The 19850-nt window shown below is 38.1% G+C and overlaps 1 protein-coding gene across 27 annotated transcripts in view; it reads right to left on the reverse strand.

Moving 5' to 3' along the window:
• EPB41 (erythrocyte membrane protein band 4.1) overlaps window positions 1-19850 on the reverse strand; it is a 199073-nt gene that overhangs the window by 81017 nt on the left and 98206 nt on the right. For 25 of the 27 annotated variants that reach the window (XM_089897550.1, XM_089897532.1, XM_089897509.1 and 22 more), the window contains exons 6-9: window positions 19769-19844; window positions 17479-17697; window positions 6253-6340; window positions 1946-2098 (exon numbers count right to left, since the gene is read on the reverse strand). In XM_089897550.1, the coding sequence (XP_089753676.1) occupies window positions 1946-2098; window positions 6253-6340; window positions 17479-17697; window positions 19769-19844 (536 nt within the window). The remainder of the gene's footprint in view (window positions 1-1945; window positions 2099-6252; window positions 6341-17478; window positions 17698-19768; window positions 19845-19850) is intronic. The other 2 variants (XM_089897478.1, XM_089897474.1) reach the window with 2 other exon arrangements.

Raw genomic sequence — 19850 nt, forward strand, 5'->3', positions numbered from 1 at the left:
AATATTATTACGCAATCGTTTTTAGTAATAGGAACTAAAGACTGTGGCTCAAACCAGATTATTGAATTATTAAATGCCTTTTTTTTTCCTTTGATTGATCATTAGTTTATCTAGATACTTCTTTGACTGAAGTAAACCACATCCTGCCAGGGCTACTGGAAACACTGTCCTGCTAGTCTCTCACCTCTTTTTTTCTGCCTTAAGCATACTTTATAAGATGGAAAGGACACTGACATTTACTTCTAGTGCCTATTATTGCCAATAACACTATGATCAGAAAGTATCATCTGTATTTTTATACATGAAGAAACTGAGGTCAGAGAAGTCACCTGCTTAGCCTCACAGCTATTAAGTGGCAGAACCAGAATTTCATGGTTGCCACTACACCACGCTACTTCTGAATCATCTGTTGTAGTCACAATACTATACTACACTTCTCAAAATCCTACTGTTGTTCTTTATTGCTTTCTTAAGTAAGAATTTTGCATTTTTAGTATATATTATATAGTTAACATTTAAAGAAACCAAAGACTTCCCATTATCATATATATATTTTTTTTTTTTTTTTTCTGCCTTCCCACATTAAATTGTAAGACTGTTGAGGAATGGACTTGAGGACACAGGGAAGGGGAAGGGGAAGCTGGGACGAGGTGAGAGAGTGGCATGGACTTATATATACCACCAAATGTAAAATAGCTAGTGGGAAGCAGCCGCATAGCACAGGGAGATAGGCTCGGTGCTTTGTGACCATGTAGAGGGGTGGGATAGGGAGGGTGGGAGGGAGGGAGACACAAGAGGGAGGAGATATGGGGATATACGTATATGTGTATAGCTGATTCACTTTGTTATAAAGCAGAAACTAACACACCATTGTAAAGCAATTATACTCCAATAAAGATGTTAAAAAAGAAAAACGATTGTTGAGGGATGGACTCTTCTATTGATATTTACTGTTCCTAGCCCCTAGAATAGTGTCTCACACAAAGAAAGCCATCAATAAATATTTATTGACTGAATGACTCTTGGATTTGAAATTCTTTGACTTTTGCTAGGCACAGGTAAATAACTATGGTATAAATAAATGCTTCAATGATAAATCCTTACCCTAAATTTTAAGGCTGCACATTCAGTATTTCCATGTTCAAATCATGAGCCATTTTTCACCAGCAGATGGTGATATATACACAAAAAAGCCTCTTTACATTAGTACGATGCTTTCCTGTTCAGAGCTTTTACCTCTGTCATCTCATTTGATCTTCAAATCAACCTTGACAGAGCAGGTATTATCCCCCTTGAATGGTAAGGAACACTTTAGATTTATCCAGGGTCTTTTACTTAGTAGGTGGCAGAGTAGGCACTACAACTTTTTTTTTTAATTTAATTCCTACTTGAACAATTTTCTGCTATACCATGATGGCTCTTTAATATAAAAGTTAAATTTGGCCAGCATTAGTATATTCTGAAAACTGATCACCAACTAGTAACTGAGTTATCTGGTACAAAGTTGAACATCCAACTCTACTAAAAATCTAGAACTTGACCCTAGGACACATTCCCAGTAACTACTAGAACCTACATATACAAATATGTACTGGTGGTATAAAACATAAGTAATTTAACCCCACAATTTAAAAGTCTCATGCTACTTAATTTAAAAATATTTTCCATCAAGCTTTTACCTGGAGTAAACAAGGAACAAGTTTATTATCCAAATTTCACTTTTGGCCATAATACATTTACCTACATGAAGAGAACTGTCCAGAAAACAAATAGGAAGGAAGAGAAGAAGCATCACGGGACTGATTAGGAAACAAAATATCAGCACCTAAATAGTTAGCTATAGAGAGACCACATAGATGACATAACAAGGAAAACAGGAATGAAGAGATGTTTTAGACATGGTCTGTGTTTGATTCAGGAGGAAAGGGAAACACGAATTCTGTACCTCTCCAGGCCGAATCTTAATGAAAAAGCTGCTACGTTTGTAAGAAATCTTCAGCACTTTGGGCCAAGGAAAGCGGTTAATTCTCAGCTTATCTTTGTAAACCAGAAGGCCACTAGAGCAGACACCTAGGATGATATCCACTCCCTCCAAGTCCTGAGGAAAAAAAGCGTTAGCGTTTCAGTCTTGAGCAAAGTGCTCAACATAGTCAACTATTATTAGACAATCTGAAGATATTAACAACCAAATACAGTTACAAAGAATACAATGAAAAATAAAGTTTAACCTAACTACCATAACCCATGGGACTATTTGGTCTATGTAAAAATGTTGTTACTATACTACACTTAAAAATCAATGTTATTACCTACCACAAATATCTTTAAAATGTCCAAATCAGACTCAGTAATTCTATTTCTATAATCTGTTCTAAGGAAATAATTCAAATCACAGAAAAAGCTTTACACATGATAATGTTCAGAATGTTATAAGAGTGAAAAACTGGATATAACCTAAGTATCCAAGCATTAGGGTTAAATTATTGTTCATCCATATAGTGAAATACAATGTGGCCATTAAAACAGTTAAATAGAATTTGGGAGATAAATGGGAAAATAATTATGTTGTAACATTAAGCAAAATAAAGCAGGATAAAATTACATACATAATTTGATTCCAACAATATAAAAAATATACATAGAAGAAAGATGAATACACCAAAATGTTAATAATGGCATTCTTTAGGTGGTACAATTATGAGCAATTTTTCATTTCAGTTTTCTATACATTCCAATTACAATAAACGTGTATTATCTTTTAAAAAGCATTCAAATATGAAAAAACTAACACATGTATGTAAGAAATTCAAACAATACAGAAATGTGTAAAATTAAAAAAAAATCTACCCTCCTCCTCCCACACTCTTTAACAGTAACCAGTACTGATTTGATAATTTCCAGGATTATCCTATTTTCTAGGCACATACAATTATGTATGGATAATATATATATATATAAAATTAATATATCACCTTTATAATGAGGAAAACAACTAGAAAAAAATTAAAATTCAGTCCTTGAGGGTGGAAACTGTATCTAAATCATTGCCATATCACTCCAAATACTGTTATTGACAACATGCTCAGTAAGTGTTTACACTGAGTTTGTTACCTGCCCACATTATTAATCATAACTTATTACGGCAAATATTAGTAAATTCTTTGCTTCAAATTTATAAAAATCTTGATTCATGTAGGTTGATAAATTAGGAAATTTCAAGGTATTTTAGTAACAACATACACTAAGCTTAAACCTTCAACCATTACTATCAATTATTTCGTTCATTATTAGTGACTGAAGGAACATCTGCTTTTCTTTTGTCCAAGAAACATGGACATACACACATCTTACCCACTGAAGGAATCGACTGCTATGAGGAGTAATACAGCCACCATCACCACCCCTCAAAGCCACTGTGAAATGTCACTCGGCTTGCACCTCATCTACCTTCACAACACTCCTCTCATAAAACTGAGCCTCTGCAGCCTCCAAAAAGGCTTCCCTGGTGGCGCAGTGGTTAAGAATCTGCCTGCCAATGCAGGGGACACGGGTTCGAGCCCTGGTCGGGGAAGATTCCACATGCCACGGAGCAACTAAGCCCGTGCGCCACAACTACTGAGCCTGAGCTCTAGAGCCCGCGAGCCACAACTACTGAGCCTGGGTACCACAACTACTGAAGCCTGCATGCCTAGAGGCCGTGCTCCACAGCAAGAGAAGCCACTGCAATGAGAAGCCCGCGCACCACAACGAAGAATAGCCCCTGCTCGCCGCAACTAGAGAAAGCCTGCGTGCAGCAACGAAGACCCAACACAGCCAATAAATAAATAAATGAATTTTTAAAAAAAGGCTTCCCTTAATAATTCAAAAAGAGACACTAATTTATTTTCACCATGCCTGTCTGTATATGAAAATCCTAGGGCAGGCATTTTGGTCTCCCAGTTCTGAAGTACTCAAACCTATCATTATCATAGTCAGCAAATAATTACTATGGTAGCTATGGTAGCTGCATGTCGTATACATGTATGTTTAAGTCAGCAGATCACCAGGACTTCCTGGAGGCCAGGGCATAGGGCTATGTATACTACCAAATATACATGCACAACTATAATTCTTGTTTTTCTATGATAAAGTGGTCATCCCTCCAAAGACCATGATAAGTATAGGAGTTGACTCTATTCCTTATAAACTCAGTATGAGAGAACTCAGATTTTTATAATTACTGATGTTAAGTATAGTTAAGTTTTTTTTTAAGTATAGTAAGTTATAAATATTATCCTCAGGTCAAAAAGGAACAGTAAGTTACCAATAAAGCCATATTTGCATGCCTCTTTATTAAAGAAAAAATTTTAATTAAATATATAATATTAATCATCTATGTCTATAATTCAAGGAAAATAAATTTCACCTGAGTTAATCTCTACAGCTAACCATTTATTTAGATAAGTAATAAAAGACTGGAGTTATATGCTTCTAGACTGCTCCTTTTCCCAAAATGAGTATAAAGAAACATATTAGTGCCTACGTGTGTTATGTACAAGCACAATAGAGAGAAGAAGAAATTATATTCAGCTTCAATTCGATGACTACGTAACAGAGTTTCCCAGAAGATGTCCCCTTAAGTTTTTAAAGGCTGTGGATACAACTACATCTCTCTTTTAACTATATGTTTTGGAGAAACAACTTGCTTTACAACATTTGCTGTAGAAATATGCTGCCTGACTCCTCATGTAATCCTGATAATTACTGAATTGACACCAGCCTCCAGCAGAAATTGAGAAGCAAAACCTAACAATTTCAGTTCTGGACCTTATCTGATCTTCCTACCATCTACTTTTGAGATTCACAGAAGTTACAGTACCCAGCCCAAAACAATCCAGAGCAACATCTTAAGAAAACTCACTAACATGTAATGAAATTTTATTAGTTACTAGAATGTAAATAAGGAAGAAACCTCAGATACAGATATTCAGGTTGGGAGAAACCTGAAAGGTCATTTTAGTCCAATCACCCACCAAATGTTTGAATGTCCTTTTCTAAATTCCTACCAAGTGATTATTCTGCCTAACCTGGAATATCTCTAGTGATAGACGACTCAATCCCTTCTGAGGTAGCCCATCCCATCTTTGAAATAGCTCTGTGAGACAATTTGTCCAACTGGACTGAAAAGTATTTCCCTGCAGTTTTCATTTTACCGGCTCTAGTGTTATATCTTGGAGCCATAGTAAAATCTTTACTCCACAAGTTAATCCTTGAAATCCATGAAGACTGACATTATATCTTTCCTAAACTTTCCCTTCTGTGGGTTAAGTAGCCCTATTCCTTTGCCTGTTTCTCACTGGACATGGTTTTGATTCCCCATCACGCATCCTAGTTAAATTTCTCTAAATGAACCTCAGGTCATCCCTTGAGCCCTTTCTTTCTCTCACAAACTCCTCAACCTCCCCAGACATTTCAGTAGCTGAAGATGAGAGAAGTCAAGCGACATCCCTTAAGTATTCATTGTGTTAGGTTGTATTAGGTAGAACTAGGATGAAAGCTCAAGTTTCCAAATCCCTAACCCAGTGGTTCTCAAATGAGCCACTGTGGTTCCTCCCCTGTGCATTAGAATCACCTGGAGAGCTTGTTAAAAGAGACTGCTGGGCTCCACCCACATAGTTTCTGATTCAGTGAGACTGGGATGGGACCTGACATGAGCATTTCTAACAAGTTCCTAGACGATGCTAAACGCTGGTTCAGAGACCACACTTTGAGAACCACTACCTTACGCCAATGATTCTCAAATTCAAACATGAAGGAGGATCATTTGGGATATTCATTAAATCTGGAGACTTAGCCTCTCCTCCAAAGTAATTCAGTAAATCTGGGAGAAGCTCAGGAATCTGCATATTTAATAAACACCCCGGGTGATTCTGATATAGGTGATGTTGTCTGTGAAACATGCCTCACTGTCACTATATTTTCAAGTGTATCTGCATTTTAGGAAATTATCATTTCTTTTGCTCTCGGTGCTATATCTTTTGATCCTTATGGTTGCTTAGGTGTGAAACTTCGTTCTGATGGTGGAATTGTAAAAGGGCAATTCAACTGATACACTTAATACACTTGACTGGTTCAACTGATAGACTTAAAATTCCAACAAGAATTACTATCTCCTCTGAACGTTTTGTAATGCCCCAGATAAAGGTTCGTAAGAAATATTATATGACACAGGTCTAATACATGCATATTAATAAAGGCCAAAGTTACCATTACCTTTGCTTTATGAAGGTCAACACCATACATAGACAACTTTTTGGCATTCTCAAGAAATTCCAGGTCAGCCTGAGCTGGAGTCATGGACCTTTGATGGAAGAAAAACAAAAAGACTTTCAGTGTCACAGTGTCAACATTTACAATAATAACATTTGTATATTACTTGTAGTTTATATAAACATATAAACATATACATACCAATATGTATGTAGATATATTTCATAGTCCTAAAAGTAGACTATTATGTATGGAAAAGGACTCTTATCACTACCTGTGTCTAAATAATTGAAATATGCCTTGGAAAAAGAGACCTTGGAGAAACCAAAAGTCACCAAAAGCTATCAGAAAAAAAAAGTTAAAAAATAAAACCTTCTAAATTTCTTTAAAGCTACCTCATCCACCATCAGTTCTGCCCCTCCCTCTCCTTAGGCCTTTTCTCCAACACATGTAAACTCCTCCCACTAATTTATCTTGCCAAGGAGGTGACCAAATTAAATCCTCTGAGGGCATGGTACAACTTACAATATCCTCTTAGCTGCCTTTTTCTCTCCCTATCCCTGAATTGAGTTAATATGGAAATTAAACAGGAGGGCAGCTGAAGTTGCTTAACTGGGGATTCTTAATGGGGGCAGGCTTGATGAAAAGAAAATTTCTGGTAACAGATGGTGTCCTGCCCACTGACCTAAACAAAATAAATTGGTTAATAGAGGCATGTAGATAATGGGGCTGTTTTCTCTGTTATTAAGATGTCTTCATTACTAGGCATATAATGAATTAAGTTTGTTTGAAAACAATCAGCCTCACTGTCTAAACACTCACTGTGACAGTCTTTCCTTCTCCTTTATAACTTTCTTCTCTTTTGAAAAGTGCTCATGAGCTGTTACGTTCAGCTTTGAAGAAAAAAATATTACTCCTAGTGCTGTGCAATTCAAACCAATCAAACAGAAATTCATAGTAACAATAAAGCAGCCATACCCCCAAAGAAAAACCATGTAAATGCCTATTTCCCATAAGACTGCCAGCCTCCAGCTATAAAAAGCAGCAGTGACCTATTCATTTAACAAGAGAAAGTCTCTTCCAAACCCATCTGTCTTTATCCTCATTAAAAAGAACAAAGGGTTCCCTGGAATAACATCCCCCCCATAAAAAAAAAATCTCAGGAAAGAAACTGCAGATTTGTTAATGACTCAGCATCTCAGAATAAAAACTTCCTTCCACAAGCGCTAAACCATCATACCTGAATGCTCTTTATTAATGACTCTGAAATTGAACACAAAAAAGGAGAATGGGAAAATAAACACATAAGCAAGTCTGTATATTCAAGTCATTAAAAACATCTCAGGAAATTTTTGTAGTTTTTTTTTCCTCATATAAATTATATACTTTTCTAGTTAAGGTTACTCCCATTTTATGGGTTTTTGGTTTTTTTGTCTTTGTTGTTGTTAGTGTTAGTATTATTGATGGCTTGAATTTTAGGATTCGAAGCTGGAATGGAGCTTGAAGATTATAGAGTCCAACACTTTCACTTTGCTGACAAAGAAACAAGCGTGGAGGGATTACACGGTCATAGGTAAGTTATGACTCAGTTTAAGGTAGCAGGCTTTAGCCAGGACCCAAGTCACATCACTGCAGCTGGAATCCTAGCTCCTGCACTTAAGAGTGGTGACCTCAATCTCCTAACCATAAAGTAAGAAGCATAATAATACCTACTTCTTGAGACTAGTATAGGCAATGATTCTTTTAATCTTTGATGAATGAATGAATGTGACTAGTAGGATAAAATGAGATAATGCTTGTGAAACTGCTTTGTCAAGTATAAGTGTTTATTATTATTGCACCCTTAGGTTTCTGGTACAGTGGTACATCATAAGTAACTCATAAAAGAGAAATAATTTTTTTGTTTTTTTTTTTGCGGTACGTGGGCCTCTCACTGCTGTGGCCTCTCCCGTTGTGCAGCACAGGCTCCGGACACGCAGGCTCAGCAGCCATGGCTCACGGGCCTAGCTGCTCCGCGGCATGTGGGATCTTCCCGGACCGGGGCACGGACCCGTGTCCCCTGCATCGGCAGGCGGACTCTCAACCACTGCGCCACCAGGGAAGCCCGAGAAATAATTTTAATCACTTTAATTTGAAGACAAGTTTTAAGACATTAAATGAAGCAATCATGATGAAATCTTCCCCATACTTCTCCAACTCTAAGGGACATTAACGGGGTCAATCAATTTTAATACAGATTTAAATTTCAAACTATGTAGTTAAATGATTTTCTAATAAGTAAGCATGCTTTAAAATTGTATTAAGGGCAGGTGGTAAGAAGAGATCTTTAAAACTATGACTTTACTTGTTAGTTGAAAATAATATTTATATTTGAGGTTTGGCTGATGCTTTGCATTTAACATTTTTTTATATAACTAAAAAAATTTTGAAACACGCTTAAAAGTTACCTACAATACAAACAATTTTTCCTGAACCATTTGAGAGCAAATTGTCAACCTGATGACCAATCACTCCCAAGTACTCTGGTGTGTAATTCCTACAAACAAGGACATTCTCCTACATAACCTCCACAGGGCTCTGAAAACAAGGAAATAAACAGTAATACATTACTGCCATCTAATCCTCAGACCCCATTCAAGTTTACCCAGTTATTTCCAAAATGTTCTGTATGGCAGAAGAATCCAGTTTAGCCTCGTGGAGTTTCATTTAGTTCATCTCTCTGTGTCCTCTTAGTCTGGAAAAGTTTCTTAGTCTTTCTTTGACTTTCCTAATCTTGAACTTCTAAAGATTATAGGCCAGTTATTCTATAGAATGCCCCTCAATTTGGGCCTGTCTGATGTTTCTCCACAAATTGACCCCATAAGTTATACATCTTCCACAGGAATATCACAGAAGTGACCCTGTGTTCTCACTGCATCCTATCAGGGGGACATGATTTCAATTTGTCTCTTCCAGATGTTCGTTTTGATCAGTGATGTCTGCCGGGATTCTCTTCCACGAAATTCCTCTTTACCTCTTTGTAATTAATAAATATTCTGTGGGAATGTATTTGGAAATAGTCTATTCCTTGTCAAACTTTTAATCTATTCACTCATTTATATCAGTATGGACTCAGGGATTCTCAGCTTATTCAATGTAATATAATCAATTATTTTCCTTATTTATTTTAGTGCTTAAATCGTCCCAGATTTGGTTAGTGGGAGTCTTTCTAAGCTGGATTCTGTGTCCCTCTGACCATTTCCCATCATTTTTTTTTCTTTTTTTTTGCAGTATGCAGGCCTCTCACTGTTGTGGCCTCTCCCGTTGCGGAGCACAGGCTCCAGACGCGCAGGCTCAGCAGCCATGGCTCACGGGCCCAGCCGCTCCGCGGCACGTGGGATCTTCCCGGACAGGGGCACGAACCCGTGTCCCCTGCATCGGCAGGCAGACTCTCAACCATTGCGCCACCAGGGAAGCCCTTCCCATCATTTTTTGAGCACCTCCTTCTGGCACAACGTAGAGTCAGAGTATGTGAGTACGCATGCGTGTGTGTGTGTGTCTGTGTGTGTGTGTGTGTGTGTATGTATACCTATTTACATCTCTATCTATCTAACATCTATCTATCCATCCATCTATCTATTGGAAACAATGAGTTTACACTGAAACCTCCAGTTTTAATGCAACACCACAGGGTTCATTTTAATTTCTCTCTCACTCTAATTTGTATCTCCCTTTACTGACAGTCAGAAACCTGGCTCCCATTATCCTTAATACAATACATTGACTCATTTGATCAACCCCCTGTACATAACCAATCTCTCTTTGCTGCCACTGACCCCTCCTCCACGTGGGTGCCCTCTTCACTGGCCTAGACTCTGAATTCCCCATGCTAGGCTGCTCCCCACACATGTCCTCCTTACCTCACTCAGGTTCTGACTCCTGGTGGTAGGCTACCCCTTCCATAGACATCTTCTTCACCCGGCTTAGGCTTCAACACCTGTATCAGGTACCATCCCATAGGGATGCCCTCTGCAGGCCTTCACGACTCCCTTTTCATCCTATTTGAGCTCTGACTTCTCCTGTCAGGCTGGCCCCCCACAATGAACATTCTCCTCACCCTGCTTAGGCCCCAATATCCCCAGCCAGACTGCCTCTCAGCATGGATGACTATCTTGCTCTATCCCACCCAACGGCTTTAGGACACAATTGTTTCAGGAAGCTTTTTCTGATTATAAAAATCATTAATTCATTGTATAAAATTTGGAAAATATCTTTAAGAGCATAGAAAAAAAAAGAAAATCTCCCGTAATCCCACCAACCACAGATACCTGTGCATAAATACAAACATATATTTTACAAATTTAAATCACAAATTAAACTTAAATTATTTTCAGCTTAACATTTTAAAGACTATGGCTTTTCCTAAATGTTTGAAAACTCTTGAAAGTAGTAACAAACTATCTGGGAAGAGATTAGACAGCTCTAAACCATTAGGAGTACTGTCCTGAATTTATTCAGTACCATCTAATAATTTACTACTTGAAATTACTGCAACTTACAAAAGTACCTAACCAGGGAGTTTTGCTCATTAAAAAGAGAAGTTATAACAAAATTTACCTATATTTATTTTGAGCAAGTGGAGTCAGGATATAGAGCCATTCAGTGAGTTCCAATGTTATGTGACAGCCTTTTTTTTTTTTTTTTTTTTTAATGGGAAAAGTTGCTTTATTCATGAGGCCAGCAACCTGGGAAGATGGTAGATTAATGTCCTAAAACGAACTCCAAGTTGCTGGTTAGGAGACAAAGGTTTTAAAGGCAGTGTGAGGGAGGGGGCTGCAGGGTGCACGATCAGCTCATGGACAATTCTCTGATTGGTTGGCAACAAGGTGAAGTTTCAAGCATCACCCATCTTCTGGTTTCAGCCAATTTGGGGTCTACATGCTTGTGGTCAGCAGTTTTCATCTGGCGGGGTTGTGACAGCCTTTTAATAATGTTGTTGCATCTTCTAATTAAGGACTGTGGTTTCAAATAATTAAGTGGGGGACAACTGACAACTTTACATACCATCTTAGTCCCCATAAATGGAGGACAATTCGTTTTAAAGCTTGATTTGCTATTGTAAATTTAGTGTTAATTATAGCTTCACGGTCTCTGTCTAGGCAAAGGGCCACTACTAAGAATTCCATGTACGTAGGCTATCTTCTATTTATCTGAGGAGCAGAGTAGTATTTACTTGTATTTTCCAATGCATAGTAAATGCTTCTGCCTAAGCAGAAGTCTCTTTGGACTGGTTAAAATGTCACGTTGTTAGACATAATTAAAATTTCCATTTTGCTTTCTGTTTGTGAGGATTGCCAATCTTTCCAAAAAGGAGCAAGTAAATTCCAAGATAACAGACCTCTAAATTTTCTAATCATGGAGATCTATTATTGTTCAATTTCTATCTGTATACCTCACAGACCATCAAGTGTACCATATCCACCTGTCCTCTGAGATCGTTTCACCTATTTGGGTTTAAACTCAGTTAGTTCCAAAGAGCATTTCTCTAAACCCAGACTCACATTCATTACTTGTAAAATGGAATAAGAATCATTGTGCAAAGCAGTTTACATGAATTTCTAATTTAACAATCACAAAATTCACATCATCAGCCCTATTTTTCCGATGAAAAAACTGAAACTTAGAGAGTTTAAATAACTTACTGAGTCATAAAGCTAATAAGGAATGGAGCCTGAATTCAAAGCAAGACAGGCGGACTCCACAGCCCAGGTTTTAGTCTTACTGCCTAACTCAGGGGTTCTCAAATTTTTGACCTCAGGATCCCTTCACTCTCAATAATTACTGAGGACTCTAAAGAGTTTTTTTTAATGTGAGTTATTTCTATCAATATTTACTATATTAGAAATTAAAACTAATAAAATTGAAAACTATTGATTAAATCTTTAAAGAACAGTAAGTCCCCTACTTATGAACCTTCAAGTTGCGAACTTTCAAAGATGTGAATGTGCGTTTGCATGTCCAATCACGTAAGTTAGTTCACGTGTCTGGCATACATTGTCACGTGCTTGCATTCTCTACAAGTGGTTGTGCTTTTGTGTACTTTGTACAGTACTGTAGAGTATAGCAGTAGAGTGTCTTTATTTCAAGCCCAGCATGTCCAGAAGCAAGCGTAAAAGCAACAGTATATAGCCGATTGTGTTAGTTGGGTACCTAGGCTAACTTTGTTGGACTTACCAACAAATTGGACTTACGAATACTCTCTCCAAACGGAACTCGTTTGTATGTAGGGGACTTAATGAATAACAATAAACGACTCATGTTTTAACATGAAAAATTTTTTGTGTGAAAAATAACAGTATTTTCCCCAAATGTAGTTAAGGAGTGACACTGCTTTACATATTTACAATTTTTTTTTTTTTTTTTTTGTGGTACGCGGGCCTCTCCCTGCTGTGGCCTCTCCCGCCGCGGAGCACAGGCTCCGGACGCGCAGGCCCAGTGGCCATGGCCCACGGGCCCAGCCGCTCCGCGGCATGTGGGATCCTCCCGGACCAGGGCACAAACCCGCGTCCCCTGCATCGGCAGGCGGACTCTCAAGCACTGAGCCACCAGGGAAGCCCTACAAATTTTTTTTAATGTGCGGCTTAGAAGACAGCTAGATTTTCCTACCTGCTTCTGTATTCAATCTGTTGCAATATTTTGTATGGTTGTAATATATGAAGAAACCTGATCTCACACAGATATGTAGTTGGAAAAGGAAGAATTGATGATTAAAAATATTCTTCTTTGATACTACACCAAAACTTAACAATGGCTGTTTCCTAAAGGTTAGTTGCAGTGTGAAATCTGAAAACATATCAGTGAACTTTTTGTACCATATTACATTAAAATCCATTGGTCTATCTTGCATTTTGAATGGGTCTTTTATACAGATGCATGATTTTGTAACATCATGCATTTCATATCTGAAAAATACTGGTTGGCTGAGTAATGCAAGTTTTCCAAATGTTGACACATTTCATTGCACGATATTAAAAGAAAAGAATCACATTCATTAAAATAATCACCAACTTCATCAGAAAAGTCGTTTAAGTATTTGGAACCTGTCAAGATCATGATGGCAAATACAAATTTTCCAAAATTCTAATTTTCATTTGAAAGCTTGAATTTTGTCATTAGCAACAAATACTATCAGTCATTTACCAATCCTTAAAGGACTGGCTCATTTCATTTTTGAGGAAATGTATGCCAAATAACCAAGTCTGAATAATCAGTCACTTTTTCAAGTAAAAAAGGAGTTGCATTAAAAAACTGCCTAATGCAGCTGAGAACTCAAAACAATTACACACGTGCTTTTCTTCAAGACGAGTACCTCAGTATGCAGCAGAAGTGCTTTCTATGTACCTCCCATTAAATCACACAGAATATTAAACAGGATGTATTTCAGATTTAATAAAATCAATACTCTTTACTGCTTCATCATGAAAATTTTTAAGTGAATTGGCAGGTTTAAAAATATTTTATTTTAAAAAAAAAAAAAAAAAAAAAAAAAAAATATTTTATTTTACTTTTTAATTTTTAACTGCAAGTTAAAAAGTAAAAGTGTGGGACTTCCCTGGTGGCACAGTGGTTAAGAATCTGCCTGACAATGCAGGGGACATGCATTCGCGGCCTGGTCCGGGAAGATCCCACATGCCACGAAGCAACTAATCCCGTGCGCCACAACTACTGAGTCTGTGCTCTAGAGCTCGCGAGCCACAACTACTGAGCCCGTATGCTGCAACTACTGAAGCCCTCATGCCTAGAAGCCCATGCTGTGCAACAAGAGAAGCCACCACAATGAGAAGGCCGCACACAGTAACGAAGAGTAACCCCCACTCACCACAACTAGAGAAACCCGTGTGCAGCAATGAAGACCCAATGCAGCCAAAAATAAGAAAATAAATAAAGCCAATTTTAAAAAAGGGCTACAATGGAAAATTTAAATAAATAAATAAATAAAAATAAAAGTGAATGTTGGTGAAGCATATAATGACTAGTAGTACAGTCTGGTGCCATTGCTTTGATTTGTGCTCCACCATTTCAACACAGTGAAATGGGCAAATAATATCTTAGTATTATTATGAAAACAATTTTGACCTCATGGACCCCTTAACAGAATCTTGGAGACTGGGCTTCCCTGGTGGCGCAGTGGTTAAGAATCCGCCTGTCAATGCAGGGGACGCGGGTTCGAGCCCTGTTCCGGGCAGATCCCACATGCCGCAGAGCAACTAAGCCCATGTGCCACAATTACTGAGCCTGCACTCTAGAGCCCGCGAGCCACAAATACTGAGCCCACGCGCCACAACTACTGAAGCCCGCATGCCTGGAGCCCATGCTCCACAACAAGAGAAGCCAACACAACAAAAAGCCTGCGCACCTCAACGAAGAGTAGCTCCCGCTCGCCACAACTAGAGAAAGCCCGTGCACAGCAACGAAGACCCAATGCAGCCAAAAATAAATAAATACACGGAAAAAAAAAAGAATCTTGGAGACTGCCAGCAGTCTGTAAAACAACACCATATGAAAAGAGCTGGCCTGGGACTTCCCTGGTGGTACAGTGGTTAAGAATCTGCCTGCCAATGCAGGGAACACGGGTTCGAGCCCTGGTCCAGGAAGATCCCACATGCCACGGAGCAACTTAGCCCGTGCGCCACAACCACTGAGCCTGCGCTCTAGAGCCCGGGAGCCACAGCTACTGAAGCCCATGCGCCTAGAGCCCGAGCTCCGCAAAAAGAGAAGCCACTGCAATGAGAAGCCCGTGCAGCCACGAAGAGTAGCCCCCGCTCGCAGCAACTAGAGAAAGCCGGCGTGCAGCATCGAAGACCCAACACAGCCAAAAATAAATAAATTTATAAAAAAAAAAAGAAAGAAAAGAGCTGGCCTAATTCAAAGGGTGATTATAAAGGTTAAATATGATATTATACATAAAGTGCCTAGCATAGTATCTGGCACATAATAACAGACACACAATAATTAGCTGCTTATAATGTTATGATGATTATGTAACAATGCTATAAAGGAGAATCAAGCATTGCATGAGATTAAGACTATAAAGTCCTCCCAAACCTGAAATTCTATTATGATCAAATAACCATTAAAAGAATCATCAGATATTAAAGAATTAGTGTTAATTTTATTAGGTGTGATAGTTGTATTGTGTTCTTAAAGTCTGTATCCTGGTAGATGCTTAAGTTTTTATGGGTGAAATGATATGACTTGCTTTAAAATACTGTCGGGGAAAAATACGGAGGGGAATAAATGACTGAAAAAAGCTACGGGGGTAATAACTGTGGAAGCTGAGTGATAGATAAACTGGGGCTCCTTAAAAAAAAAAAAAAAGGGCTTCCCTGGTGGCGCAGTGGTTGAGAGTCTGCCTGCCGATGCAGGGGGCACGGGTTCGTGCCCTGGTCTGGGAAGATCCCACATGCTGCCGAGCGGCTGGGCCCGTGAGCCATGACCGCTGAGCCTGCGCTCCGCAACAGGAGAGGCCACAATAGTGAGAGGCCCGCGTACCGCAAAAAAAAAAAAAGAAAAAGTCAGAGACAGAAGTTAGGTATCAATCATAATCTGATACCACTATTTTCTGCTGTTTTGCTCCACAGTGGCAGCAGAATATTTTCTTTCACCATTTTATTGATTGCTCAAAGATTACACTACCAATAAAAATTATTTTTAAATTATTAGAAAAAAAACCATTTCCCTACAATCCTGACATTTTAACAAATCAAATTATTTTAATTGATTGCTTCTTTCCACTACTTGCTTTTGTATATATATGTATGTAATTATATATTTTATGTATATATATATATATTTCTAGAATCGTAATCAGAATATAAATAAGTATATTAAAAACCTATTTAAGGACAATACAACATGCTTAAGTTACAATCATCAACTAGTTGAAAGTGATATATTAGTGGTCTTAGATATCAGAGCATTGTAATGTATATGCTCATACTTGAAAAGCAAACCTCGGCAGTTCTCTGTAGAAACAGTGTGACCTCAGGAGAGTAAGGTGATAGTTATAAGACTATTGCTATGTAGGTTGTAGACTTTAAAGTCCTCATTATGGTTCTTATGACTGTGGGACCGGAACCTACAGGGGGAATAAGGCCAGAATTGGGGCACCTTGAGTTCAAACTCTCTCATTTAAGGCATCTCAATCCATGCAATCCTATTGGAACCACTCTAAGGAAAATAAGATGGCTCAACGGCCATACAGAATACTTGTTCCTACCATGAAAAGCCTACTAAGACCACTCTGGACTTCTCAGCAGTATGACCCTTTGGGGCATCCTAGCCTAACTCATGCTAACATAATTCAGGGTACCAACTCAAGGCCAAGATCAGTCTCCTTAATATGCTAAGGCAGCTTGTAAAATTTAGCTGTAACAAGTCACTCAAATAACAATGGGATGTTTGGTAGCAAGAAACACAAATTTTTCTGGGACTTTAATATTAGCTAACATTTATTGATTTTTTACTATGTAAGACATTGTATTAACTTTTTACACATATTACCTTTTTTAATCCTATGGCTCACCCTATTTCCTCTGAGGTAATGATCTCTATCAGACATATAAGGAAACTGAGGCTCAGAGAGATTAAGTGAATTACCCAAGGTCACAGGCCAGGACCAAGCAGAGCCAAGAATTCAACCCAGCTCAGTCTGAACTTGTTCTTGATCACTGTGTTATACCTCCCAACATTAACAAATTATTTCCATGAAAAAAAAAATTAGTGAATTCAATAAAGACTTTTAAAAATACCTTCAGGGGTTTCATGGGCCCTCTGAAGTCTATCCATGTACATAGACCCCAAGTTAAGAACCTCTGCTCTAAAGATCTCAAGGCATCTAATACAGCATAATACATTTAAAATCTGGAAAAAAAAAAAGGTAAGGCAATAATAATAATAATAGCTACCATTTATTGAGCACCTACTATGTGCCAGATACTGTGCTTAGTGCTTTACATATATTACCTCATGTAGTTTTCATCCAACAATGCAACACCTATTACTCTGATGAGAAAACTGAGGTTCAGAGGGTTTAAATGACTTGCCTAATGAATTGGGAGGGAACTGAGCTCAAGCTGACTCTTTCTATGGCACCAGTTCCCACTAAGGCAAACACTAAATCAATTCCAGATCAAGGGTTTAAACTTACTGTCAAAGTAAACACAGAACAAATCCTGGAGACATATTTACCTGTATGACTTATGCAGTTCCATGACCTTCTCTTCAAGTTCCTTGGTCTGATTTGGGGCCAGTTTAAAATCACTAACATAATCTGCACCATGGAGTTCTGGGTCATAGTCTCCCAGCTCAGACTGGATGGTATAAGAACCTAATAATGCTAAGGTTGCAAATGAACAGGGCAGACGTCCTGCAACTATGTCCTGCCGAAGTTGAAGACATAAATAATACCTACAGCCAAAGAGAAAAGATGTTACCATGTCAGCAACAAAAACAATAACAAAATACAGAGAGAGAAAAGGAAGAAAACGGGAGAGAGAGGTAGGGATGGAGAAAGAAAAAGAATGTTTAAGTAAATATGAGATAATATTAATAATTGTTCAGTTAGGTAGAGGGTATATGGTTGTTCATTGTACTATTTCAATGTCAGATAGTAATAAAGGCTGCTTGGCCCCCAAATTGGGTCCTTTCTTTTCTATCACGTTGCTTTGCCAAATGCGTAGATACTGCCCTTCATATACAAAGATGACATTACTGATACATTTTCACTAGGATATGAACGTTCTTTGGTATGTTTTTCCTCCAAGATGGGCTTAAATTGCATGCAGCCTTCCACACACCATCATCTTGTAAGACCGATTCCACCTGTATGCTAAACTATAGGGAATTCAGATGAAGGTTGAAACAGTTAAGTCCAACAAACTGAGTGACCCAACATATGTCAGACACACCATATGGTATTCACACCCATGGCCATGACCTCCTTAGCCCTTGTTCTGACTGGGTTAACCAGTTCAGACTCTTTTACCAAACAGGAAAGCTGGGAGGTATGATTAAATTGAAAACTCCTATATTGATTAGAATCATATCTTTGACTTGACCATAATTAGATGCTGAACAACATATGCACCAGCAATCATTTTTGCTATCTATGATTAGTCACTACATACATCTTTTTTAAAAAGTCAGAGCAATGCCAATCAAATCATAAGAATCTTAAACTCTTCTAAAATGTAGGTAATTAGTACAGATTTTTAGGGATTTGTTTTGTTGTATATATAATAAACCTTAATGAAGAAAGATGAATAATTAGCAACTCTAAGAGACAAATATTACCTGTGAAAAAGCAATAACCAAGACAATTTTTTCAGGCAGAGATATTGCATCTCAACTTCAAGAATGTACTAAGGATAACTGGACAAAGAATAATTTTTTTAAATGCCACAGACATTTCACAGTACTTAACAAGCAGACCTTTTAATAGTCTTATGCTATTCTTATTTGAGAGAGATGAAAACTGAAGCCTAGAGAGTGTATATTTGTCTGAAATCAGATAGTTGACAGCAAAATCAAAATTAGAAAGCAGTTTCTCAACAACCAACAATTCAATTGAACAAACATTTGCCAAATACCTACTACGTATAAGGCTCTATGCAAGATGCTATGGATATACATACGTAGAGTAGTATTCTTTACTATATACTGTTTTTCCTTTTTGCTTTTTTGCTAATATTCAGTATTTATATAGAATCCAATAAAGGCCACTTTCTTAAAAAGGAATCAGTAAGCTATTTTTAAACAGTACAAGATTTATTTCATAAATTAAGTGGGCTCAAAAATTACTGAGGGGGCTTCCCTGGTGGCGCAGTGGTTGAGAGTCCACCTGCCAGTGCAGGGGACACGGGTTCATGCCCCGGTCTGGGAGGATCCTGCATGCCGTGGAAAGGCTAGGCCCGTGAGCCATGGCCGCTGAGCCTGCGCGTCCGGAGCCTGTGCTCCGCAACGGGAGAGGCCACAACAGTGAGAGGCCCGCGTACCGCAAAAAAGAAAGAAAAAAAAAATTACTGAGGAATGTTCAGTCCACGTACCTAATTATACAATTTAAAAGGGGAATAGGAAGAAAAAAATAGTAACACTGAGACTTTAGTTTTTTTGATCCCTTAAGAAACAGCATGGTGTGAGAGGAGTATTTAAAACAAACAAAAAAACGGCAGAGCTGTTTTGCCACTATATTTGTCTCTTGTCCTTTGGAGGATCGTATGGTTTATAGGTTCCCTGTCCACAGCATGGCACAATACCCATGATAAGCAAGGTTAATTCCCTACCAATTTTCTCCAGGCGAGTCACAGATATTTGAGGCTTTTAGGATCACTTATTTGCAAGCCTGCCTTGAAGTGACCAGAAACTTTTTATCTTAGGTTTAATAGCTCATGATTTTTCTTCAATTCTGAATGGAGAAATTCCCAGAGCTTATGATAATGAGGTTACTTATTACATATTTAACTATTAATAAATTATTTACCTTGTTATATCTTCTGTTAACTGTGCTGGGTCAGGTGGATAAAACTTTACATTAAATGTGAAATTCCAAGGGACACCTGTAA

This window comes from Delphinapterus leucas, chromosome 1 (assembly GCF_059928025.1).
Source record: "Delphinapterus leucas isolate spDelLeu-1000000601 "Yukka" chromosome 1, BTC_Dleu_Yukka2, whole genome shotgun sequence".
NCBI lineage: Eukaryota > Metazoa > Chordata > Mammalia > Artiodactyla > Monodontidae > Delphinapterus > Delphinapterus leucas.